The following is a 27286-nucleotide window of genomic DNA, read 5'->3' on the forward strand; positions in this document are numbered from 1 at the left end:
ATCCAGCTGCTGTTCAAAAAGTAAAAGATATATCATAAATATGCTCTCATAATAGGAGAAAGACGTTCTCTTCTCGTTTATGTAGGGCTCTACGCTCATAGCTTATGGTGATACATTTAAAGTTTCAAGTTAAAAATGTGTACGTCGGAATTTTCATCCTGTCACATATTATACTAGCCTGATGACCGCAAATATTTATATTGCCAATTGTTTCCATCACTGTATTGGCACTTTAGGAGATTTAACATCTGATGATGTTATGTCCAACTAAATCAGTCGCTATTTTTATCAACAGTGAAATATTAAGGTAAACATAGAGGATGCAATGACTGTAATTTGCCTCATAGACTCTTAACGTCCCATAATTGCAGACTGACATGTCTCAGAAGTGAATATTAGGAAGGCGTGGCCAGTAATGAAAGTACCGGAGTTTCCAGGGAAGCTGTGTGAGTCCCGCTTGTGGTTTCGGTAGCCGACCAATTCAGACATTCAGAAAACAGAGGGCTGCGCGTCGGACTGGAAGCTGGATAAAGCGCACGGGCTCGGCGCATGTGTTTGCACCCTTTAGTTCTCAGTGTTCTCTCTCTCTGTGTGTCTTATCGGATGCTGGATGCAATCGCTCCCCGTCTTAAGAATTCACGTCTGACGGACTAACCATGGACAGTCTAGGCAGCCGTTGTAAGATCGTAGTGGTCGGAGATACGCAATGTGGGAAAACGGCGCTCTTGCACGTTTTTGCCAAGGACTGCTATCCAGAGGTAGGTCTGTAAAAAGTCTGAACTTAGCCTTTTAGTTTTGTATGGGGAAAAGGCTGAATTAATTGGGGAAAAATGAATTAAGAAATAGGATCGCTCAACTCCAGCTTTAAGTCAGCAGGTTAGATTCACCTGTCAAACAAAGAGGTGTTGAGGGGGATGTCTGTAAATTCATAGTATCAGTCCTGTTTGAAAAAGTCCTCTGACCAGAAGCTTAATGGCTTTGTCTCTGCCTGCCAAATAATTAATTCATATGTTATCTGGAATTGTTACTATGCTGTGAAATTTGACTGCCATTATGTTATGCATCAGAAAAATTCTCTGAACTGTGTTGTCTGTGGAAACACAGGCTTTTCATGGTCCTCTTAACTTGATAACTAAAACAAACCTCTCATTTTCAGAATTACGTGCCCACAGTGTTTGAAAACTACACAGCCAGTTTCGAGATAGACAAGCACCGGATTGAGCTGAATATGTGGGACACGTCAGGTAAGACAATTTCATATCGCTGTGTGCACCTTCACTTAGAGGCTGCTGGCATCATGTCAGTTCCCCTCCAGCCTTTCCATGGTGCTGGTTACTGGCTGTGACTGTGAGAGGACTGCCTCCATCTCCCCTCTCCAACTTTTCCAGCAGTCATCTTTCTGATAAATTGCTTTGACCTGGCCAACTTAAGATTTTTTTTTTCTTTTTTAGTTTGAGGCATCTGCTATTTATGATTGTCGTCTTTGGGGGAGACTTCAGTGCCAGCCATGTCTGTGTGTCTTGTGTTTGCATTCCTTCCTGTGCATTACACTGTGTGTGGCTGACTCTTCCCATGCTCTGGCTCAGGGTCAGGTGACTCTGGGAGGGGAGAGGGGTGAGGACATGGCTAAGTCAGACAGGATGGGCCTGGAGGGACCAGTAATTGCTCTAACCATTAAAAAGTGTTTTCATCAGATTTAGATGGATGCAAGTTATCTGACATATATTATAAGGTCGGGTCATGTTGTCTGCCTGCTTTTGTGATCGCGTTTCCTGCTTTGCCACATTCTTAGATCGGGAAACCGTCACTTCTGTTGTTGAGTTTGACTTCCTTTGCATATTTAATTTAGTTTGTTAATGAATCATTAATGAAAGGGGTGAAATTTGATTATCTAGAGAGTAGGACATTCCCAAAGTTCATACAGCTGATCACTCCACATTCTTCAACCCATTCATTAGGATTCATCCATCATTGTCTCAACTTATGGTTTTAATGGCATGTGTTGTTATAGATTATATTTTAGGGGCTTTGCCTAGTCTCTTGAAAATTGTTAATGTCTAATTTAAACATACTGATTCACTCTAAATACCAACTGCTGGTGACATCAGTGTAAGAATATTTTGGAAGACTATGTCCACAGTGTTGTGCCATGAGAATGGGACTCAGTGTGATTAGGGTACATTGACAGTATTGACAAAGTTCTTGCTGAGGAAGTAGATTTGGCTGTCAAGCAGCGAGTAGCACTAGTGAGACTTCTGCTCTATCCCACTCTTGTCAGTGTAGATGGATTTACTGCTCTGAGCTACCCTGAGACTCTGTATGTCAAAGCAATCTCAGGCCAGATCGGCTCCTGCCAGCCAGCCATGTGACTAGTGACCAGGCAGAACACTTGGAGAACTGAATATTGAATTCTCCCAGAGGGAAGTTCTTTGTTTTACCATAAACATTCCCAACCCTAAAACTATCTTCTGAGTATTTTTATGTCATGTGGTGAGCCAGTGAAATAATGTTATTTTAAGTTGAACCTCATGTCGACCCAGAGAGCAAATCTGCTTGAGCCTGTCACTCAGGGGTGGGAGTCCTCTGGGGCCTGGGGCCACAATTTTGAGTCCCTTATCTCTCAGCTGTAAGAGGCTAATGATGTGGTGGGAATGTTGTGCTTCTGTCCATCTTTTAAACCCCAAAGCACCTTTGGCAATGTAAGGCTTTAATCTTCAGTCAGGAGCCACCCAACTCACAATAAGCGTGACGTCACCCAGCCCACAAGGCAAGTGTGTGTGTTTGCCTGTGCGCTTCTGTGTGCACTGCCCCATTATTCACTGATTCACAGCAAACACAGATGTCCATATTTTCTTGCAACAAAAAACAAAACATAATGATAATTGGCTCACATTTAGATGAAAAGGGCTTTCATCTGTAGAAAAAAGTATATCTTCCAGATTTTTATTATTGCTTCACCCTTCTTCCCCTTCAGCTCCCCTAGATCAGCCTTTTAAGCACCGTCACCACCAGTTCAGCCTCTCAGGGGGTCAATCACACCAACATTTATAGATAGACATTTAAGACGTCTATTACTCTTTTTGTACAGATGATGACAGTGATCAGTTGACTTGTTATATGTATGACACACGTGGCATACAGCTAAACTTTGGTAAAGTTTGACCCATGACTTGGTTCATCTGTCATTTGCAAGCCGTCTCGACAGCTCTGACCTTTCAGGCAACAGAAAGTCGAAGACTCCAAAAATGAAAAGGAAAACTTATCACAAGTAATAATAGCAACAGAGCAATCCTCTATATATTTATTTTGTCATCAACAGAACCATCCACTCTGAATAGGAGCCATCGCGTGTAAGCATGCGACACAGCTACAGTCCACTGGACATTTTCTTTTTGACGTAACATTAGCCTCAGTCTGTCTTCCACCTGCCATTCCTCATTCCAGCCCCGCATACTAACATCTGTTTTCTTGCTCACAGCATATCACATAAAGTATTGTCTCCTCATTTATTGCTTGTGAAGTCTACCTGCTGTGGTCTGGCTCTGTTAACAAAAACATTATTGATCACTGTTGGAGGCTATTGCATCTCGCCTTGCTCAAATTTCTCTGGTATGGTTACATTACACGTTCCCAGGAATCAGTGGTGCAGCATAGAAGTTAGACATTGATTAGTTTGGTTTCATTAATTCAGATTCTTCCTCAAGGTCTTGTCCTTGCAGGAATGGTGAGAGAAGGGATGAGCTGTTAATCTAATTGAAGTTACTACTTAATGTAAATCTCAATTTCTCTGCACGAGTATGTTTTTGTTGCACCTCCCTAATCAGATTTAAATGTTTTATCTGTTGTTCTTTTAGCCTATTTTCTGCCTTACAACTTTAGACAATCTGGAGAATTTAAGAAATAAAAAGAATGATTCACTCATGCCACATAGGTGGGCAGCCATGAACTGTAGTGATAGACAGTGAAGTCAGTTTCACCACTGCATGTATCTCTGTTTTAATTTACTCTACAGAAACCCAAGCTGTCATGTAGTCAAAATGTCAATACAGCTCAGTGATAACTTGTCTGAGGGCCATTAGTGATAACTGCCAATGCTCACGGGCCCCTTTAGTAGTCAGTCAGTCTGGGTTTTTACTGTGCCTGAGGTACTAATGCACTCATCCACTTCCCAATATGGTAAGAGTGCCTGAGAAAGATTCCCTGTAGCCTTGGCCTGAGACTAATACCCATCTAAGAGGTGAGCATGTTGTCTCCTACATGTCCAAGTCATGACGGGACGGGTTTCCCCAAAGTTCCTGCAGCAGTACATTCACATCTCTCTCTCAGCTGTCTTGTGTATGCCTGGTCCGATTCCCACATGAAGCTCTTGTATTCTGTTTAATAATGCTGGAGGGCTGTTTACAAGAATCTTGTTTTCCTGTTTTTGTCTTTTCTTTTTCTAATCGCTTGGCCATCTTTTTGTTTTTACTAAACTTTCTATAGATTACTTGTAATCTTTGCGTGAGTCATTCTTATCCTGTGAGTTTAATTTTTCTTTCCGTGTCTGATTTAGGCTTATTCTCCTGTTCCAACCACCCTGCTCTTTTTTTGTTTATTTCCTAACAAAGTGTTGTAGCTGCTGGGAAGTTGAAATGCATCACTTGCTGTGGTGTTGAGGATTTTTTCTCCAACAGTCTTGCTTTACATGGGGTGTTCACAACAAAACAATGATAAGAGCTTTCTTGAACTGGCAGTTTGAAGCACTGTGGGGCCTCACAGATACTGATTTTCAAGAATATACAATGTTATTGCTCCAAAAAGTAGAATTACTCCTTAAAGAGTTCCAGTGCCCATTTTCTCAAATGAGTCTTCGTTTGCTAAACCTGTTAACATATTTTTCATCTGTCATCACACAGCTTCCTTGTTATTGTTTTTGACTTGTGAAATAATAAGATGACACTCTGATTGTGTAACGCCGCTCCCATTTCCCACTCTTGCTCATAGTTACAGTCTAGTATGAGAGTCTCGATCCTTTCATACCGAACATTCCTGACGACTTTATGCTCTTTAAGCTCCACATTCTTAGGGCAGTGGACCGGTAGAGCATCCAGCAGCCTGTAAAAACATCCCAAGCTCTGTGGGCTTTCTGATCCTCAACACTTTCCACTTGATTAAACTTTAATGGACAATAAGTGAACTACAACCACAACACAGAGCAGAAATAAAACCAACAGACACTCCCCTCTGACCTCAAATCCACAGCTCAATGGAGCTGGAGGATACTCAAAAAGTGCTGTGAGATCTGATATGACGTTAGAGCGGGTCTGCTCAACGCAGGGGATAACATTTTCTGTTCTTGGATCATATAGTTGTTTTGCTTGTCTTCTGAATCACTACTGTAATGCTAGACTTGGGGTTAAATGAGTGGAAACCAACATTTTCATTCACTTTTCTCCAAATAACCTCCAGTTTTAGTATAAACTGCTTTTTAGTTGGTTGGAGCCGCTGGATATAAACACAAATGGTAAAAACACCTTTTTTTTTGTCAGCTTCTGAAAGGAAGTTGACGAGATCCTTTAAATTGCTGTTCAAAAGCCCCAGTACGCACCCAGCCTAAGCCCTGAAAGTTGTTTGTTACTCTTTGCTGAACCAGCCCAGGGCAATAACTGCCTAAACAAAACCTGTTTTGATGATGCATAGCGAGAAAGTAAGGCACTCCCCTGCACTGACAAAGAGTGGCTGCAATACAGTTTCACTTATTGAGTAAACAGACGAAGGCTGATGAAAAAACTGTCCCTCAAATGGATTGTTTTTCTAAACATAAACAGAAAAAGTATTGGGCAGTTTTTTCTCACCTGCTAACTCATGTTTTCATATGAAAAACAGTTTAATCTGAAATGATGGTTTTCTTAGTTATTGATATATTTAAAGGGGATTTAAATGTTAACACAAACTCACAGTTTCTCAGAGCTCTGGGTGCTGGCCTGCTTTCTCAGACTAAATGTTCAAAATCCAAAAATATTGACTTTACCATCACACGTGATTAAAAATCACCCAAGTCCGTACTCAAGCATCAACAGAGTTGTTATCTGACAAGCTTTTTATTCACTCATAGAAGATCAAAGGCCTTGTTACAATGACAGCAGTGTAACGTCAAGGTGTAAGCTTGATGAAGACGGCATCTGGTGTAGGGATCTGGAGGTTACAACTCTGTGGCTCTGACTGATAATGTTGTCTTTCTTGCACCTTTGCGCGAGGGTCCTCTTAACTTAAACGACTTTTGGCTGTGTGTGATGGGTCTGAAACTTAGAGCACCTTTGAATCTTTGATCAACTGCTCCGTCAAGGTGAAAGGGGAGAGTTTAGGTTTCTTTAGAGTAAAGGATCTTTTAGAAAAGATATTTCTTAGATTGGATGTAGCTTTTGCTTTGATGCAGTCAGTGTATCATAAATTAGTGGTAAACAGTGAGCTGAGTTGTAAAGCCAAGCTCCAGATTTACCAGTCTGACTTTGTCTCCACCCTCATCTGTAGCCATGAACAGATAATATCTAAAATACCAAGATGACTAAACAAGTAGCTGAAAAAGGATTTCCTCACGTGGTAGCGCAACCTGCTTTCTGAGATCAGGTGAGAGGTTCTGATATTCAGGTTTAGCTCAGACCTGTTCTTCCTCACAGAGGAACCTGTTGAAGGGATTTTGTGACCTGATAAGGGTGTTGTCAGGGCACCTCCCTTTAGAAGTCTACCAGGAATGACCAGCTTGGTGGAGGTCTTGAGGCCAACAGGAGTCACAACATAGATCATTTTTCACACCCGGCCTGGAGGTGTATCTCTGGGAGGAACTTGAGGAAGTAGACAAGAGGTCTGGACATCTCAGCTCCTCATGTTGACTCTGAAATGGACAAAAAACGTTGGGAGAATGGATGTAAATGAATGCATGGGCAATTATTTGGCCAGGTTTATATGATGACACAGCAATAATTTCAAAGGCGATTTTGCAGGCTGTGTTTCATATAAAAAAAAGAGTGATCCACAACTACTCCTCTATGGGTTGTTGTGCTGGTTTATTGGCCAGCTCATCCCATTGGTTCAGACTGCTGGATGGATTGTCATGAAATTTGGCAAAGATGTTTATGGTTGCCAGGCAAAGAATCTAATCCCTGGTGATGTTCTTTAGAGAGGCTTATACTTATCATTTTGAGTGAAATATCATGATTGGAGAGATAAATGCCTTCAAAATTGGAACTGATGCACATATTCTGCTTTGTACTAATCAGTGATATGATACAAAGATGGTGAACGTATGAAGTCAGACACAAGCAAGGCTGCAGACTTGATGAAACATGAAAATGTATGTCAGGTGTAATATTTTGTTTTGTGATAGAAACCATCATACAAGTTTTAATGAATGTTTCCATTTACAACTGATATGTGAACAAAAATGCAACTGGGTACTGTTTGTTTGTTGGATTTGTGTCTGCCTTGCTGGATGCTTTTAGTGCTTTGAAATAAATCTAGGTCTTTGTGCCAGACCTCCAATCTCCATAAAGTGATACTGGAATGCTTGTTAGGGTATTTTTGGACAGAGAGGCTACTGCTCTGTACTCCTGGACTTTATGAGCTTGATAACAATGTAACAGAGAATTTATCCACTAACTGGTTTATGCTGTCAACCTGGCGTCAGGTTTTGGATGAGCCTGCGGTCTGTTTGACAGGATTCACTATAATCCCTGAGACTAAAGTCAGTAATTAAACATACACATAAATCTAATGGCAGTGATAGCTGCAGAAATAGGGATGCAGGCATGCCTCAATTTATAAGTGACTATGGTTATTTTCAAATTCCAGTGATGAATCATAATGAATCTAAGTTTACTCCTCTTTTTTCCTTCTTTGCAAATCATCCCCTGCTCTAAAGTTCTTGAAACATGATGGGCTCCTACGCAGTGCTGCACTCCACTGCACCATGAGTCTCTCAGCAGGTTTGTGTGATGCTGGAAGACAGCTGGCAGTCCTAGCTACAGGGGGTAGATCTGTTGGTTCTTGAGCAGCAGTTTGTGAATTAGATTCTTATATTACAGAGGATTTTAAAAATAAGAAAACATAGCCTCCCTTAACTGTTAGAGAAGATGATGGAACAAAGGAACTTGAACAGAAAAGACAGCAGAGGAGAAGGTAAACTTTGTTCTTTGAAAGTCAAGTATGTATTCTGTCTCTGTTCATCCTGCCCTCTTTCTTTTCCCTTGTCAATGTTCTCCATCTCTGATAGCCCATTAGTGACAGTGGCTGCTTGAGCACTGTGCTAAGGTCACTAGCAGTCAGGGCCAGGGGGTGGTGGGCAGATGTGTAATTACCACAGAGACTATCTGCTCTCCTCAGTGAGAGAGAGAAACACAGAGACGAACACACTCACAAACATCTATACTCTAACACAGTGCAGCCTGACTCATGCACCCACTTTCAAATGCGTACAAAAAGTTTAGAGTAACCCACATGTCTTCTCGCCCATAAACAATGAAACATGCACTTCTGGGAGGCCCCAGACGATGTAACTCTCTGGTCCTTCTGACCTCTAACTTCAGTCAGGTGAGCCAGTAAATGTGTCCATGGATATAGCTACACGATGAGACACATTCTTTCACCACATCTCAGCCATCTCAGCATTTGCTATCATCTTAATGCTTAGCGCCAAGCAAAAGTGTATAATCTGCTTAAATGGCACATCCACTGCTGAAAGACTGCATTTAGCTTTTACTTAGTGAACATCCCATTATGAAAATCAAACTGATAAGTTAATAGGGAGTGAACATTAACTGGGCAGAATTAAAAGGAGTCTTTTGGAACACTTAAGGCTTTTGATGGCTTACAGATAACAAGCTTTGTCTTAAGCCTTTCTGTGCAGTTTTAGTAACAGAGAAGCTATTTTAGCTATTTCAAGAAAGAAAGAATAAATAGATAAAGTTAAGACTTGTACTGTTTTGCAGCCAGAATAAAAAGGAGAGAGAACTACAAAGACATGAGAATAAAGAGATATTTAGTGGTGATTCACAACACTGACTGCACATTGACATTGAATTAATAAGTGTTTTACTCACATGAATTGTGCTGATTGAATATTGGAGTTATGTGTCATTATTCTTTAGTTTTTTGGTCTTTAGCAAATCCCAAACGAGATGTTCATTTGTTTTGAACATCATATTTTGATGATAAAACTGTATGAGTTTTGAGGTTTTTTTTCAGAGCGTCACTGATTCCAAAGGCCAAAAATAGCTTTGTGCAATTGATGAGAGTGATTCAAACATCTGCACTGAACAGCTAAATGATGATCTGCACCCATTTCATAGTGTACATGGTAATCTTGAAGCTTATGATGATAATTCACAAGTGAATTCTTTGTACGATTAAAACTACAAGTAACTCTTTGTTTGTTTTTGGCATTATTGTTACACATTTAAAAAAAGACTATTTGTTCAATTTAGGAAATTAAATTATATAATAGGGGCCATTATGTTTTTTTTTCATCTTCTGATATTTGTTGATATTGCTTGTTCATTGCAAACATGTAAATTATCAAATAAGAATCTACACCTACGTAAATGTAGTCCTCCAGAGCCACAGACTTTACACTGCTCTGAAATATGGTAATTCAAATTTTTTTCTGTTTTGGTGTCAAGGTCATTGTAAATTTCTTTATAGGGATATTTGATTTCCCACAGCTTAAAGTCATTGTAAAGGGAACAAGAAAATCAAACGTTATATAAAAAAGAAAATATCTGTATGTGATGGATATGTGAGACTTCATGTATCAATGTGTGGGCATGATTGAGTGAGTTAGTGTTTGGGAATTCCTACAGCCGTGAGCTTGTGACCCTTTCTATTGTTTCCCAGCTCACCAGAGGCATAATGGGAGCTGTTGAAGGGCTTTCGGGTGGGAGCAGGGGCACAATCTGGCTGGAGAGTGCATCTGCTGCCTCAAGCAGTAGGCAAAGAAATTGGGGGAGCAAGGGATTGAATGAAGTATAAATACGGAGGGCATGGGTGGGCCCAGAGAGTGTGTTGTGAGAGCAGAGAGTGCTCACCAGAAATGAAAACTAGAAAAGAGGACAAAAGGAGTCGACAGAAGGAGAAGCATACATCTGTGCTTTTCCCAGTCCCATCCACCACCCCACCCTCACAGGCTTTGTCTTGTGAGTAAGGTTTGTCGGTGGCACCCTTGGGACCTGACCCACTCTGGTCCTTAGGGAAAGGCATGCACAAATGTCGCCTGTGTCACATTTTAATCTAGTGCACCGTCTTGTTACACATTGAACTCTAAGCTACATATGGTAATCTAAAACAGTTCCGTTGAGAATTCAGGCCTTTTGTCAGTTGTATTAAGAGGTGGAAGACTAATGTTTAATTGTGCAACCTGTCTTTTTCGAGCTTAAAAGAAATGATCGATGGCAGAATGCAGAGGAATGTGTTGACACAGCGACATGCCCTTGAAGTTACTTAATCAGCACAACCAAATGGACTATAGATTCTTTACTTTTAAATTTTTAAATAAACATTTTTCTTTAATAACTGGAGAATAAACTCTAACGGCCACTACTTTTCAGCTGTCATATTTTTAGATCTGACCTGATCAATGGTTACTGTGTCATCTACAGTCATGCAATCAGTAAAAGACAAACTATTGGACCAGAAGGGTGATTGCAGAGCATTCAACCTCCACTGCTGTTCATGCACTTCAGCGACTGACACAACTAATCCACCTTGACACTAAAGTAGGCATTTGTTCTTATTCAGTAGCAGCAGTAGCAAATGCTTCAGTCAACCAGACAGAAAGGAAAGACACCCAGGGAACTGTGGCTTTTCTCGTGGTCCACTCCCTCTGTTCGGTGCAACAGTAGCCGATGCAGCGACAGCTTTGATCAGCCCACTTCAAACGGCCACATTGACTGGTTCTGCTACTCCCAATGCTACAGCGTTCAGTCCCTCTGGCCCTGCACCTCCACGCAAGCAAAACCCTCTCAGCATCCATCTGCAACCCATCCGAGCGTAAGGAGATACGGGACGGGAGGCCGTATTTCACCTCCATCTTCCACCCCCCACCTTCACCTTGCTCATACACACTCGACAGATCCCATCATTTATGGATGACTTTATTTATAAACAAGATCCAAAGCGCTCCCTTACTCATTGCTGCTGCTGCTTTTGTGGCAGTGAAATTGCACTTGAAGTGGTGCCATGTCTCCCTGGTGACCTCCCTTGGAAATTGCAAAGTGGGCTTGGGTATAGATAGCACCATGATAGGGATGTGTTTGGATGGTTATACACTGGAGGAAGTAGAGCTGACGGAGCTCAGGATATCCTATTCCACTCACAAGTTTTTCTTTCATATGCCTGTGCAGCCGCTGACTGAATATTCTCATTCCTTCTTTCATATGAGACTGACGGCTGTGGACAGAGAAGTGGCAATCACAGTGTTATTACAAGTTTTAATGAAAATCTTCAAGTTGGAGTTTCAGAAGGAAAGAATGAGATTGAAAGATGTGTAGAAGTAAAGGATCTGATCGCCTATTTCAGGATAATAAAGAGAAGATTTTGAATACTGAGTGTGTGTGTGTGTATGAGGAAGTTTTTCAGATAGGAATTTAATGTGACTTACAAATCACTAGTGGCCAAAGAATAAGGGTAATTTGCAATATTGACATTTAACTTGGAAAGCTCTCAGATTGTAGAGATGGTGCTGTGAAATAAATGCAAAGCTCTTCAATTATTGGCTTCGTTAATGGTGGAGGGGCTGGTATAAATCTCTATCCAGTGTGTAGCATTTTGGAGGATCTATATTCCTTACTATGATTTGAAATATGTAGAACTGCTTGAATATAACCTTATGTTTGAACAAGCAATTTCTATCTACAGATTGTGAGGGAATTCCTTTTTTTTCCAACTTTCATTTACACTAACTGCTTGGTTATGTTTTGGCAACTAAATTGCTCAGTTAGGGTTAGGAAAATATATTTGTGAATCATCTTATAGTTTCATCCTCTTCTCTTCTTTCAATGAAGAAATTCGTCACAGCTCTGGTATATATTATTGTAGTGTCATCTACACATTGTTGACTGTCATCGCACCAAAAACTTGCTCATAGCTGCGGGTGTAGGACACCAACTGATGTGGATTTTCTTGTGATCAACAAAATTATCTGAAGGACTCTTCAGTTATACACAGGAAAAAGGTTTTTTTTAAAGATTGTGCATACTTTGAGATCAAGGTGAAATATTAGGCACGGTCAGTAAATAACCGGTTTGATTATGTAACCATGTTAATATTTGATTGAATTTCATTTGTAGTCGCCCACTTTTATCTCTGTGTCCCTTTGAAGTGGGAGCTCCTCAGATCTGATCAGTGTTAGATTTTCCAACAAGCCTCCTTTCTTTTGTAAAACACCCTTAGTTCCTTTGTGATTCCTTCTATGTAACAAACAATTAAAGCGTCTATGTTGGGATATTGAAACCAACTGCGGTACAAAAAACAGACAATCAAATTCATATAGTGCTCTTATTTTTAACTGTGCCATGTTGGGGATCATGTCCAAAGAGTCTGAACTACTTCTGCCGATTTGATCATATCCAACACTTGTAGAAATGAAATGAATAAATACGAAAAAAAGAAACAGTTTGATCGCATGCCCTAAGTACAGCACAAGAAATCATTCACAGCTTCTTCCTTTTCTCACACAAACAAATGTTGAGTATTTATTTATATTGTAACACCCAAACAATTGAACATCCCCAAGGAATTAGGGTTGTCACAGTGTAAACTTCCACTCAAGTCTATAGTCTTCTGTCAAACAGTTCACTTGGGAAAACCGAAGTAAAGCTAGACAACGAATATATGTTTTAATCAACTGAAGAAGCAAGTGACAAAGAAGCATTGTGATCTTTCAAAGCCAAGCAAAGCGCAGAAGTCTGAGACAGATACAGAGATCAGACAGCAGGAGATGAAATGCATAGCTGTTACTCTGGGGTGGGATGTAGGTGTATGTGTGCGATGATGAAAGACGGCTGGAGTTTAGGGAAACTGAGAGGAGACACACTTTTCCATCTCTGGATGACAGACAGTAATGATGCTCTGTCCCCTGCCTGTGCTGTTTGTGCGGTGGCTGGCCCCACTTTATAAACCTGTGACTGGACAACAGACACGAGCATCAACTCAGACCTCAGAGCAGATCCGTGAAAGGTGCTTCAAAGGCTGCACTTCCTGCACAGCAAAAGAGTGTGGGCTTTGATCAATATCTCCCATGTGAAAGCTGCAGACATGGGAGGTTAATGGCCATTTAACCCCGTGTCACCTCCTCTGCCTTGGCTGCATGCTAATGCTTTGGAAAACTTGACATAGACATAGCCATAGTTATCACAGATCAACAGCTATTATCTCGTTGTACATGTGTGCATGCATATTGGGTATAGACACGTTTCAGTGCATCCTGTATGTCAAACTAAAAGATCATTTGAAGATATTAATGTCAGTTCAGAGATCAGACCAGCTGGAGTTGCTTCATTACAGACTTATTAATGATCTGTTTCGCAGGACTACTTTATATTTCACAGACAGATTCATTGCCTTGAGCAACTCGTGTAAATCTGTTGCAGATACTGCAGCTTGTGTTGAGTATATCACAACGGTAAGTCCTCTGTTTATGTGACTTACGCTTTAACATATTGCACACAGTGTGGCCAAGATTCCATGTCATGAACACTGCAGTTGCAAAACTACTGACAAGTTCCAATATCTTTAGATATGTGCAACTATTGTATAGATCTTTGGTGGTTTAAAATATGTTCACTGAACACTGGAAAATATAATTGTTGTGAAGAGTCCTACTTAATAATTAATGAAACTTTACACATTTTAGAGAATAGAAATGTTGGATCATTTTTAAAGAAAATAAACTCCTCAATGAGTGTCAAAAGACTTCACCCAGCTGTCACCGCAGCCTGCTGTGTCCCCCTGGGATGTCTGTAAACTTCTGTTATTCCAGAAAATGAAAGGCACATGAATGAAAAAACCTGTATAACCGTTGGGTAACATTCATCCTTTGTACTCAGGACCACGACAGTGAAAATGTGCACAATAACATTCTAGCTACAGAAACAAATAAGCATAAATAAAATGAGCAATAAAACCATGAAGAACTTGAAAAGTTTAAGTGCAGCAGTTGTTTTTTTACTTTTTCTAGTTAGAAATTCCAGGTCGTCTTTGTTACAGCATATGTGTGAAACTTTATTTGTACGCCAATACACCAGGTGTTTTTTTCCCTTCTGGAGTGCGAGCTGACAATTTCTGTGCTGGGAATAAGGTCAGTAGCTATATATGTGGGAACAATATTGGTTTCTAGATGTGGGACTGTAAAATAAGATTTGTGCAGGCTAATATTCACACAGTGAACTGCACGTTCTTTTGTATAAGAGAGTGGCACAATGGGTCAGAGAAAATCCACCTCCTCTCAAAGGATGCCTCGACAATTCGCTTTGTTGATCTCTGTTTGAGTAGAAACTTGATTGAGGAGAAAGACATCACAGCAGTTCACAACACAGACAGGAACTTACACAATGTAAAATCTGCTTTACCTCTTCAGAAATTGAGCACTGACTGCTATCCTCTTCTAGTATCTCCTCTAATCACCAATGCAGCAGAGCACCTCCATGATCCCCTCGCTCCTCTGCTCTCCTCCTCCTAACTTCCTTTAAGGGTCTCACAATGAAGCTATTTGCATCCCTCCAGGTTGCTATGATACTCTGCCAACCCAACTTGTAATGTTTTGCCTTCACTTTGAAGGTGGTTTTCCAGAGGAAAACAGTCACAGGAGAAAAGAATTGGCATAGTGACTTACTGTTTTCCTTAATTTGCTGATTTGGTGACATATCAGCGGGTTTATGGTAACCCGCATTGTGTGGATGAGTGTTTTTCAGAATGCCTATATGACCTAATGGGGCTGTTAGTTGCTGTTGACTCCCTGCAATATGTGCATACATCAGAAAGCCCTGAAGCAAAGACTTTATTCCTTTCCCCTCATTCATAATGGTTTGTTTTTTAAGCTGTTTGCAATGAGCATGCAACAAACAGAGATAGAGAGCACACTCCTGCTGTGATGGTACAGATTATTGCAGAGCAAGCTGTAAGACTTTGTTTGATGGGAATGCACACTCAATTGCACAGAATCCCCAAAGAAGCTTCTTCATCAAATAGCACAATTTTGTGTTTTATTGCTAAGTTTATTTTATTGTCTGTCCTCATAAAACGAGGCTCTCGCAGAGGAGCATTTGAATGAGCAGTTAGAGAGCTGTCATGCTTCAGACAGATTCTCCCTACGGGGGAGTCGATGTGTCAGGGGACAGGAGGCATAAATGAAGTCATACCACAAACCCTCAAGCCTTATTACTGTACATTTGCGCTCTACTAAGTTCCAGCCCGCCTCAACATCCTCAGGGATATTTCTCGCCTTTGATGAACCTCGACTGATGGTTGGCACTTGCCTCCAACTTATGTCACCTCTTCTCTGCAGATCCTTCAACGTGAGGCTGCAGGGTGGCTTAGCGCTAATAAGCCCAGCAGAAATAACTCTACTCTCCACTTTGAGAGATTTTCTTTTAAATCAGACTAATGTGAACTCTCAAGGAGGTTTTGTCAGGGATTTTTTAATGCCTTTTCTTTCCTTTCCTTGGCAGAGTCCCCACTCCTTACCAGGCATGATGGTTTTTAATGGTTCCTGCCAGGCTATGTGCTCCTCCCTCACCCTCCTGCCCCATTTATCTCATCCTGCCTCTGTCTGAAATTCAATTGACCTTTTGTTCCACCGCACAGTGAATGGGCACGGGCCAACTCTACCAATAGCCTACCCAGAGCTCTCATACCTCTTTATTTGATCTGTCCTGCCGAGTCCACTGCTTTCATTACCTACCCAAACACTCAGTCCCGCTGACCCATCCTCCTCTATGCAGTTACATCTTCTTTTATCACTGGTAATGTCTATTTTGCTTGGGAAACCACTCTCCCCTTTTTTCGGCTCCTTGTGTTTTTGAGTGTTATGGTGATTGGAGTTTATTTGTGCCTGCTTGGCTTGCTTTGAACACAGCACTTTTTTCCTATCTTACCCCCAGTGGGCTTTTTTTTCTGACTTTACAAAAGTGCTGATGTGGCCCTGCTGTGGCTCCAAGCAGAAAGAGCTCAGAATTGCTGCGCTGCGAAGAGACCTGTGGGGACTGGGACCTGCCGATCATGTTGATCTTTTGGGGTTGACAAATGGATCCCAGTGGCCTTATTCTAGCTTCTAATCACATCTCAAGTCAAATGAGTACTGTTGTCTCAACTTTCCTTCACCCGACATCTCACCACTGTCATGAGTTCTGTTTTGATACCCTCTTTGCCTCTCTCACCATCACAGGCTTCTACACCTTACCCTTACCTTGTTGTCAAAGTCAGTCTTTTTTCCCCCTCTCCACCCCCAAACATTCTGTTTCTTTTAATCTCCAGCTCTAACCTTAGTACAGATCTGCTTCTCTGTGATACATATTAAAGACTAACTCCAGCAGTGGCAGCACCTTATGTGTGACCACTGCCGATCAGACCTTTCTGTAATAGAATGTGAGCTTTGCTGACTGTTGGGCTTCCCTATGATTGGGTTTTGGTTATGTGTATGTGTGTGTGTGTTAGTCTTGCTACCTCAGCAGTACATAACAGTAGCAGTCTTGTGTTAATAAGATGAACAGGGGGCTATGAGCTGCTAGTAACATCTTGTAAGATACAAATTAAAATGACTATTACTTTTATCAAAGATTTGTGCAGTTTAAAGGCACATTCATTTGGAAATGCATCAGGGGAGCATGAATGATTGGATCATGTTTTGCCTAGTATCAAATCAAATATTTGCCCACTTTTTGAAACATGATCAATAATTACTAAACAAGCTGCTCCTGTGACAATGAAAAAAACTTAAATAGTAGACTGCAATCTAACTGTTCAATGCAAATTTAGAAGTTTGTACATCCTGTAAAGTACATGCTCTGTGGCTACGTGTTTATTACATTCTTGCCTATGTCATTATCACTGGAGATGCTGAGGACGTTGCTCCACCACTTCTTGAAATTACCCATTTCTCCCTATCAAGTATTCGGGACAATTTGATTAAATTATATCTAGCTTGCAAGTTGCAAATTCAGGGGCGTCCCTGTCTATCTTCAAGAAACTCTTCAGAGAGCATCTCCTACCCTGTACTCCTTCGACTGCACTTTCTCTTTCTGTACTTCCCTCTATGCCTGCACTCTGTCTCTACACTGTTACCCCTGTCCCCTCTGACAGAGTCTGACTAGTGGCTTCCTTCTATGTAGCTTATTGTTAGCTTTGACGTTAGCTGTAATATTATTTCCTCATTTGTAAGTCGATTTGGATAAAAGCAGTGGAGTTTAAGGATGAGACCCTACACCTTTTTTGGATATAATTAGCTTTTTTACAAGGCAATAAAACATTTATTTTTTTCACTGAATGAGACAAAATCATGTTTCTCTGGCTCCTCCTGGTGCTTCCATTCGATGCTGATTTGTAGGACTCCATCGTGCCTGCCTGAGAACAACCAGTTCTGGGAGGAGTATCTAACTGCCACTTCAAAGTCGCTGTCATTACTTAGAGCCTACATTGGAGGGAGCGTCTGTTAAGGCAGAGCTAAAGGACAGCAGAGAGAGAGGGGGAGGGACATGCATTGTTAAGTTGTTATTAAAAAGTTTGAGTTAAAGTAATGCCTCCCTTCTTTTCAAGGTTACCACGTTCTGCTTTAGCTGATAAATGTGAGGGCTGAGAGGTTTATTGCGAGTTCATAGTGAATATAGATTAAGATAAATGCAAAGTGTAGGAAAACTGTGTTGTTCATCAGGTGTTGTGGGGAGTATGTTTCCACAGAATTTGTGATAAGAGTACCATTATTTTATTACAAACACAGTACTGTACATGCTAAATAAACAAGTGCATTCAAAATTACAGTTTGTGGCCAAAACGTCTGACAATTTTGATAAGTAAACCTCAGGTTTAGTATGAGTCAAATTTGGTTTGACTCATTTAACTTTTAAAGTTTAACTTTTAATTTTTCAATGCAAAGTTGATTTATTATCTTTAGCTTGGCAGTATTATTCCTTCAGCTGTCTCTACTTTATGGCAGTTGTTCGGTTTACGGACATGCAGTGGTGCATTTTACAGTATGAAAATAAAAATGTTTCATAGTGTTGAGGTCAGAGGTTGACCAATTAATCATTTTGTTTGTCTTTGTTCAGTCAAATATATTAGGCATGGCATTGCCATTGCAGTTAACTTGTTCACTTGGCTGCAGTGCCACAAAACACAGACTTTCATATAATGCTAATCAGAGTATAATGAACATTAATTCTGCTGTTGCTAAAAAATCATTAGTGCCTGTCCTCCTCTTTTCTCTCATCCTCTTAATTTTCCAGAGATGTTATTTCTCCTCATTAACTTTTCTTTGTATTTCAGCTGCAAAATGTGAACAGCAATTTTAGTTTGAGATGATACTGTGTACCTGAGATAATCGGCATTTAAATTAATGTAAATTTAAAAGGTTTTATTTGTAATTATGAGCATGATAAGGTTGTCACTTATGATAAGGCATTACGAATATATTTGAGTGAAACTGCTGCTCTGCTGAAAGCTGTTTCTAATCAAATAAAAGATTGTTAATTTCTAACAGTGCTGGAAATGGACTAATCTGGTCAATTAAACTGCAATTGGCTTTTTCATGCTTCATTATATTATTTTAAGGGGTTTTGAAAATTCATTACTGGTCGACCTCTAGTTGCAGTAGGAGATTTTTTATGGGTTATATAAGTATGTATAAGAGCATCCTCTTACCATAGATACCATCATTACATATCCTAAAATCACATATGTTGGATAATGTCTCTTTTTTCATGTCTCCACCATTTTTCAATACAAAGTCATACCCTTTCATCCTAAAAAAAAGCCATATAGGTTACACATTTCTGCTAGCTACAAATGTCCACAGTACAAACATTTTGGCACTCTGGATATTTGTTAGCATGCAATGGCAAAGCACATTTAGATGAGAAACAGATTGTAAACAAAACTTTTCCTCTCACTTTGAGCCACAAAAGTAACATTTTTTTAAATTGTGCTTCCTGTTGCATTGTTCTCAGTGTGAAGGCAGGTCACCACAGGACAGCTAGTTGAATAATGGGGATCTGGGCCGCATGCAGCTATTGTCATAGTCTCATTCCATCATTAACGAAGAGAACCCAGTGATACTAAAACACGCTGCGGTTCTATTGTGCAGACTCCATTTGCCACACCAGACAAAGGCATGCAGCTCTTTAACAAGCTGTTCATTGTGTCAGATGTGGTATGAAGCACTTATGTAGAAAATGTGAATCAATCAGCTTATATCACCTTAAGAAAATAAATGTAGTATCAATGGTGTTTATACCAAAGTGTGCAAATATTTTTATTTGATTTAGTGATTTTTGCACATTCCAAGCAGTGTGAAATAGGATCTTGTCAACAAATGAGATTTTATGACTGTAAGTTTATGCAGCCATGGAGATCAGGTCCACACATGCCCCTAATAGAGATGGGGGGAGGGTGCTCGCAGACTGCAGCCACATTTCCCTTAGAGACCCTATTTTTTTACAAGCCTCCTAATGAGAGCTGTAAGAGGGCAGAAGCTGTGGAACCGAGCAGCTTGTGGAAGTGCAGAGACACCACTCTGCCTTTAAATTTGATCAAAGTACAAAAATGCAAAGTAACACTGGGGAAAAATTAATCTCAAGCATTTAAAAGAAATGTGATATTTTAAAACGGGGAATATTTATAAAAGAGGCAGAAGGGGGAATGAGTCGAGAGAATTAACGGGTTCAACTTCAAGTTTGGCCTTTGTGCTGGCACTCGCTGCTGCATCAAGATGAGTATGGATTACGTGCACAAGTCCTCCAGCCCTCAGCCCACTATAATTCACTTTTGTGTGTGCTTCTCCGAGTAACTCCTCGACATTCCTTGTGAAGCCCTGTAATAAAGGGAGGTCGCAGCTGTGTTGAAGTCCAAGAGAAAACAATACCAAAAATGCGTGCATAACTGTGAAGATTAAGACTCATTTGCATCTGCAGAGTGCAGTCAAGCTGCAGTGTGTCCAAGTGTATGTCAGTGTGCCTGCTTTAATGTGCTATGCATGTATTTAATGACCTTTAGATCACTTCCTAGGAATGTGAAGTGTGTTTCTAATTGACAGAATAAGCCATGTGGTTGGGATGGAGACCCTCACGGGGTTAAATTTGGTTAAAAACACATACTCTCAGGAATTCCTCAGAAGACATCATGACCTTATGCCATATGTTGCTGTGTCCACAGGTTCTTCCTATTACGACAATGTGAGGCCGCTGGCGTATCCTGATTCAGATGCGGTTCTCATCTGTTTCGACATCAGCCGCCCAGAGACTTTGGACAGTGTCATAAAGAAGGTCAGTGTTTTTAACTCTATTTTACATTCCTTTCTCAAAACTTTACGTCAGCATTTAATACCTGTTGTGATACAGGACAACCAACCAGAAAACAAGTTAGTTTTTTCCCCAATCAGCATCTTGTATCGACTCAGATTTCTGTCCCAGCAGCTTTTCATGGCTCAACAATAGAGCAAATCAGCACAGAGGTTAAAGCCTCCCGTTCCTTTATTTCATCAAAATGTCTATGGATACTTGACCAACGTCCTTCTAAGCAATGAAAGGTCAGCGAAAAGAAAGAGAAGCGGTTTGCAGCTGGGTCAGTTAAAGAGGAGTATCATGTATGCAAATTAGCCAGCTGTACCAGAGAAGCTGCTGCAGAGCCTGGCACTGGAAAGTGACTTACTGTAGACCTTTTAAGAAATTTAAAATCTTGAGTTTTATGCTGAATAGTTGGCCAGATGGCGGCAGTTAAGGCAGCTAATTTGAAAAAAATTATGATACTACTGTTGAAATTGGGTGTACTAGCTGGGTGGAGTTGTTAAATGTGGTCTGTGACGTGTTTTTACAGCCTGTGGCAGACTGTGTACCCACATATAGTGAAATACCTTATGTGTATATTTCCCCAACTTAATGGGTTTGTTTGCGTGCATGTGCATCTTGTAAAACAGCCTTGTGACTTTTACTGGTCTCTCATCTTGAAGCCATGTGTATTTGCCTTTGAACTGAAAGACAGTTCCCATGGCTGTCCTGTTGACGTGTTTAGTGGTCGGATGGGAGCTGCTAAAATACCCTTGAAGTTTTTGTAGGTCTAACCTGAGACACACTTTTTTTTGGAGACACCATGTATATTTCACAAGCCTCAGTGGCTTCTGTCAACAAGGAGGAGCCTTGCTAGTGTCCTGCTTTAGCTTTTCCCATGAATTGCTTGGCAGGGGGTTGCCATGACCCTTGGCCCCTAGTTGTCATCCTGGTAATCCCTAAAACTCAGGGTCTCATGGTAAACCTGTTGCACAATCACCATCCCAAATTAGACTCTTGACCTCTGTGAAGGGGGTGTCTTACAGGTCGCTAGATGACAGCTGGGGGAGGAGAGAGGGTTAAACAATCAAAGCTTTTGACTGGATGTTATTGGCAGAATGGGGATTGGCTTCAAAGGTTAAAGGTTGTGTTAAGCCTGAAGGATGAATGGACACCCTGACATTCTGCACATGGCATGTGGAACTTGTCAGGGTTGTCGTCTATTTGGGTCGCAGGGAGGAGAGACTGTTGGTTCAGCGAAGTCTCAGAAGTGACATTTAATCTCAGGGTGGTTTGAGAAGGAAGAGGGCTAAACCTTTTTTAAGTGGAACCTGAAATAGATTTGTTGACGGAGATCTGTGAGGAAAGTCTAATATGTTTAAGGTACTGCAGAAACAGGAGCCAAGCTGGCATGAATAACACCATTTTCTCACCCTTTTCCTATTTCTCATAATGAAACATTGAACATTGCATGGGAATGTGGAAAAATAATCTGCAACTATTTTGACAAAGAGAAAGGTCAAATATATTATAATTATAAACATGCTTCTAAGAATCCAGAGTCTTGGTGCACTTTTATTTAATACACCTGTCATTGACCATGTTTCTAATTATCAAGGAGATGCCTTTCAACTGCTTGTGTTTTAAAGGAAAAGACCTAAAAGGCATAAATGGTCAAAAAACTTGGTTAATCTTTATTAGGATAAGTTAACTTATTGTCTCTAATCAATTTAGATGTCAATATATGCAGAAATGTACCTTATTTATGCATGAGCTCTCAAGAGGACTGGTCTAAATATACTTCACGTTGTAAGAAATACTGTATATGCACAGTTGCATGAGAATGTATGGACACCTCTGGTGAAAGTTTCTGATTCTGTGAGCAGTTAAGAAAGTAGTAGAAAAGTCAAGTCAAGTAGAAAGTTTACTTGATGTCCAAAATTCAAGTTTAAGATGGCAGATTTCTGTAAAATTGTCATTGAGGTTTCTCTTTTGAATGCACTTTTCTTATATATGTATTATTAAATAGGGGAAAATTTAGGCACCCTGCCAGGTACGTCTCGTGGATCATCACCTTTTGAAAGTTTAATACTTTTGGTTAGAGCTAATAGTCTTTCAGTTCTTGTTTGAGGAATTTCTCTATTGTTCCTGCAAAGACCTTCTACTTCTATGAGATTATTACACAGACTTTTGACAAATTTCTGATGATGTTTTCGTTAAGCACTGTGAGGAGCAAGGCAAATCTTGCACCTCTTGCGGTATTTCATTTGGGATTTTTAAGCTTACTTTTAAGATAATTAGAAGCCATCCTCCTTTTATTTAAAATTTTTTATAGATAGTGATATGAATTTGCTTCTGTTTAGTTTAATTCTATCTTCCCTCTACAACTAAACTGTTGCACATGCCACTGGCTGCAATAAGCTTAAAACATGATCAATTCACTTCCTTGCTCAAACAGCGGCAGGAAAGGTTTCCTTCTGTTGACTCTGCTGAAGGTCGTATTTGTGCAGGTGTGGCTGCACAATAGATCAGTGCACCTACACTCCAGAGTCTGAGAAATTGTCTTTAATATCTTAAGCAGGCAGAATTTTTTCCAGCATTCAAAGGAGTAATTCTCTGAGGATTGTCTTGGTCTTGTAGGGCTCTCCTCAACCTTCTCATATTAATTGTCATTTCTAAATTGTATTTTGAGCTACGACCACATTCAAACATTAGCTGTCTTTGTATAGCCTGCCTTTGCATCGTTTTGATCAATGATCATATTTTCAGAGTGCTAGGCAGCTTCCGTGGTGCTCGTGGTGCTTATTGATAGGATTCATGCGAAGAGAAGCTCTGAAATAAGAATAATTCATATTCATATTCACAAGCCAGCATCTGAACAAACTGAGTTAGCAAATCTCTTAAAAATGCGCATGGTGCTCATTTCCCTTTTCTTTTTGATCAGAGTAAGATTTTCTCAAGTAGAAATCATAGACAAATATTGCTTAATATGCCAATAAGTTCAGTTTGTTTATTTGTATGTCAAACAAATTCTTCCTCAAACCACAAGCGAACAAACTTTGTATCCTTCTGTAAATCATTTTGAGTTTCCTGTGACTCCTCAACAGAACAGTTGTATTTTATAACTGAAGAATTGAGTTTCTCTGAAGCTCAGCTGCTCAGTGTCAGAGAAGCCAATGTTTTTAACTGCACCTAGTGATGAATTTCTGTTTCTCTATTGGTCAACTTCTCCACAGTGGCAAGGAGAGACGCAAGAGTTCTGCCCAAATGCCAAAGTGGTGTTGGTGGGCTGTAAGCTGGACATGAGGACAGATGTCAACACCTTGAGGGAACTCTCCAAGCAGCGCCTCATTCCTGTCACCCATGAGCAGGTGAGAACAAGCAGGAGATGGATATCTGAGGTGAAAGGGTTGGATAAATACAGATATAGAGTTGCTTCCCAAGGCACCTTCGAGACAGAAAAAAACGATTTGAAAACAACAGATGAGCAAATAAAATCAGAAAGCAATCCAGCGATAAGATTGTTTCTATCTTGGATCAGCAATGACATTGCTTTTATTTTGATCCCACTGGAGGGTGGGAGTATGAGAGAAGTCTCATGCAGCACAACCACTGACTACATGACCAACATAAGAGCTGTGTGAAACCCCATGGGGACATGTTGCTGCAGTTGGCGTTTTAACTAAAAATTTGCTGACAAGCTATATAAGGTTTCTTATGGCAAACGCAGCAGAAGAACAAGCGATGAGTGAAGTTTATCTCCAGGGACTTATTTTTTCCTGAAATTGGACATTGACAAATAGTGAGCTTTTATCATAAGCTGATATGACCTCTGAGCTAAGAAGATGGGAAAAGAGGCTCGGGGTGATGATAAACTGTAAAACTTCTTAGCGTGTTGATTTTGTTGCTCTCTTGTGGTGGACTCAAAAAAATGAAGTGTTTTTTTCAGCGCCACACAAATCATAAAAACAGCTTTTTTTTCCCTCTGCTATCAGAGAGCTGCTGTCGACTTACCTTAGGCTGCTTGAAAAAGATCAGCCTAAGAAAAAATAACATGTAAATATCACAGAGCTAAAGTGCCTGGGGAGCATTTATGATCAGGCCTACTGCCGTGTGAGACAGTAGGAACACCCTCTTTCCATTCTGAGGTTTTATGTTTCAGGAAATAGAAAGTCTTGTAGTCCATTCCTGGTCTTTAATTTAGGTAACAACAACAGATTTAATTATCTATTGAACAAAACGGTTCAACACTGTTTCTGCTTTTGTAATTACCTTGATTTAAGACCTGGAAAGGACTAAACAGTTTTCCAATTATGTCCTGATATGAACAACCTGAACTTTACATAAAGGAAGTTGTACTTTATTTTTCACATGACTGTACATTCAGCCGCTATTTTGCTCCTTTTCACTCTCTGTTTTGGTTCAATGAGACAGCAGATGATAAAGCTGTTGACAATAAACATTTTGGTGCTCTAATCCAATAGCAATAGTGTTGTTATCCCATTGTTGATCTTAAATTGAATTCCAGCAGAGCTAAAGAGTTGCCAGTAAGAGTGACCATTGGGTGAACTCTTAGACATTTCCGCACTAATCTGCCCGAGATTCGATCAAGCTTTTCTGCTTGTCACTGCAATCTCTACCGTGGCTCCCTCCAGCTGAATCTAAAGCTGCTGTTCCACCTAATAAGAGCCTCATTGCTTCTTACATGTGCCTCAGTGCATGATCATGATAGAAATCAAACCATGTCCTCTGAGGATGAAAAGCTCCCTTATTGTTGGAGAGCATACGGGTTTTAGGGTCATAGGAAATGCAGCACCGTCTCACCTGTTACAACCTTTGCATGTGTTGATCCTGTGTGAATTAAAAGCTGATCATGAAACAAGAGATGAGGCCCCTTCTCTAGTGTAGCAAAGAGAGGGGCCGAGGGATTTGATAATCAAATGAACCTGATTTGATCTTAAGCAAACAATTTACAGTCTTAATTATCTAAGTATATTGTTACATTACTCAGGGGTAAGCTCGAGAGATGAAGGAGTTCTGCTAGTTTTGTCTCTTCTCTCTAAATAGATGCATAGACTGTGTCAACATCAGCCCAGTGGGCTCTGTGTTACACTGATCCAGAATTCAGCATCTGCATTATTAATGCATCAGACAGAGGAGCTTTATTTGTTTGAATACGTGTAGACCATTGACATTCTGTGATTTAGATGAACATCTTTGTCTGAGAATTGCTGCTTCTTTTTCAGCAATATTTAGTGCTCTGATGTTGTTATATAAAGCCTGATTATGCCATGGTACAATGAAGGGTTGTATTACAAGATTTAAGCTTCTTTGTGAAGCACTGCTCATACAGCACCTTGATGTAAAGGAAACTCGTGTAGAAGACATCCTCTAAAAGCCAGAGGAGACAAGAGAAAAGACATTTTGTGTTATTGTGAAGAGAAACACATAAAACCATTGAAAAACAGAATAGAGGCAAACAATGTCCTTCAGCTCTTTGTGAAGATCATATAAGTGAAGAGCCCTTTTACAAAATTCTGTTTGATTGCAGGAAGGACTCCAGTTAAAATGTTGAATATAGCCCTCCTCTATTGCACTTTACCAGCTGTCTCATTGCCTCTCTCCTTGTTCCAGGGAAGCACAATAGCCCGACAGACTGGAGCTGTGGCCTACGTCGAGTGCTCCTCAAAGGTTTCTGAGAACAGCGTTCGTGACGTGTTCCACATCACCACCATGGCGTCGGTACGGCGGCCGCATAAGCCACAGCTGAAGCACAGCACTTCCCGCAGAGGCCTGAAGCGGGTGTCGCAGCTCCCCCTGCCACCTCTGCCGGGTCGGACTGAGCAAACAGACCAAACTCCGGCCATGAGGAAGGACCGGGCCAAAAGCTGCGTGCTCATGTAGAGACTCAGCCTCATGAATATGCAGTATATATGTATATACAAAAAAACAACCCAGAAATATATAAAGGAGAAAGTCTATTTATTATTTGATTTTTATTTTTTTGCGTATTTTCTTTATTTTCTATTTTTTTGCACTGCACAGACGCGAGAACACAGAAACACCGCACTGTGGAAAGAAATGCTTTGGGTTTTTAGTTTCCTTTTGGTGTGTGTGTGTGTGCATATTTTATAAACTGTTTACATATTTGTGTTGTTTTGAAATGGTGGCAAATTGGACAAACCCTCTGGACCTGTGGAAGCTGCGATAGTGGAAATGCCGTCTGGTCTCTGGAATTAGAGTGGAATTAATTTCCTGGAAGAGGATGGAACAGCGGCGTGGCGGTGGAGAGCGTATGTGAAAGGAGAGCCATATTGATGCAGGATGTCTGCAAATTGTTGTTTTTCAAAGACAGTGTTGCTCAGCAGACATGAGGACTACTTGTTAAGCTATGTTGCCGAAAGTTGCTTCCTGTTGCTTCAATTGAAAGAAAAACCTGTATCTATGGTAATGCTAAAAAGGGATTCCAGTGAGTAGCTGAAATATGACTTATTAAGAGCTGGAAATGAAATGAGTGGCTGACTGAAATGTTGTGATGGCGTGTGTGTGTGAGCATTACTACCACAAGTGCATTTTAGAGAAAGGATTTTATTTTGCCCATTTAACACTATTTTTCTCATCAGCTCCAGTTGTGTCAGTTTGATTCACTGAGATTAACGCTGTTGTCGCTATTTTAAAGATGTTTCTTTGTGGAAAATAAAGTGGTAAAATGTTAGGGATTTTTTTTGTAGGTTACTTTCACTCAACTCTGAAATAAAAGCAACAGCTTGACTGCACTGGGAAAAGAT

General features: G+C 40.4%; 1 protein-coding gene across 1 annotated transcript; it reads left to right on the forward strand.

Annotated features, from left to right (window-relative positions):
• Positions 1-441: 441 nt before the first annotated feature.
• rnd2 (Rho family GTPase 2) lies at positions 442-27286 on the forward strand. Its single transcript, XM_072368587.1, has 5 exons — positions 442-758; positions 1157-1244; positions 20389-20498; positions 23735-23869; positions 26133-27286. The coding sequence occupies exons 1-5, from the start codon at positions 657-659 to the stop codon at positions 26400-26402; spliced, it is 705 nt and encodes a 234-aa protein (XP_072224688.1). The 5' UTR covers positions 442-656; the 3' UTR covers positions 26403-27286.

This window comes from Leuresthes tenuis, unplaced genomic scaffold, assembly GCF_036924035.1.
Source record: "Leuresthes tenuis unplaced genomic scaffold, fLeuTen1.0.hap1 SCAF_17, whole genome shotgun sequence".
NCBI lineage: Eukaryota > Metazoa > Chordata > Actinopteri > Atheriniformes > Atherinopsidae > Leuresthes > Leuresthes tenuis.

What these genes read in the sequence shown, in the direction of transcription:
- rnd2 (XM_072368587.1), top strand. Translation starts at nt 657, where the DNA reads ATGGACAGTCTAGGCAGCCGTTGTAAGATCGTAGTGGTCGGAGATACG. An exon ending in GAATATGTGGGACACGTCAG is followed by an intron (nt 1,245 to 20,388) that starts GTAAGACAATTT and finishes CTGTGTCCACAG; the next exon opens with GTTCTTCCTATTACGACAAT. An exon ending in TTCCTGTCACCCATGAGCAG is followed by an intron (nt 23,870 to 26,132) that starts GTGAGAACAAGC and finishes TCCTTGTTCCAG; the next exon opens with GGAAGCACAATAGCCCGACA.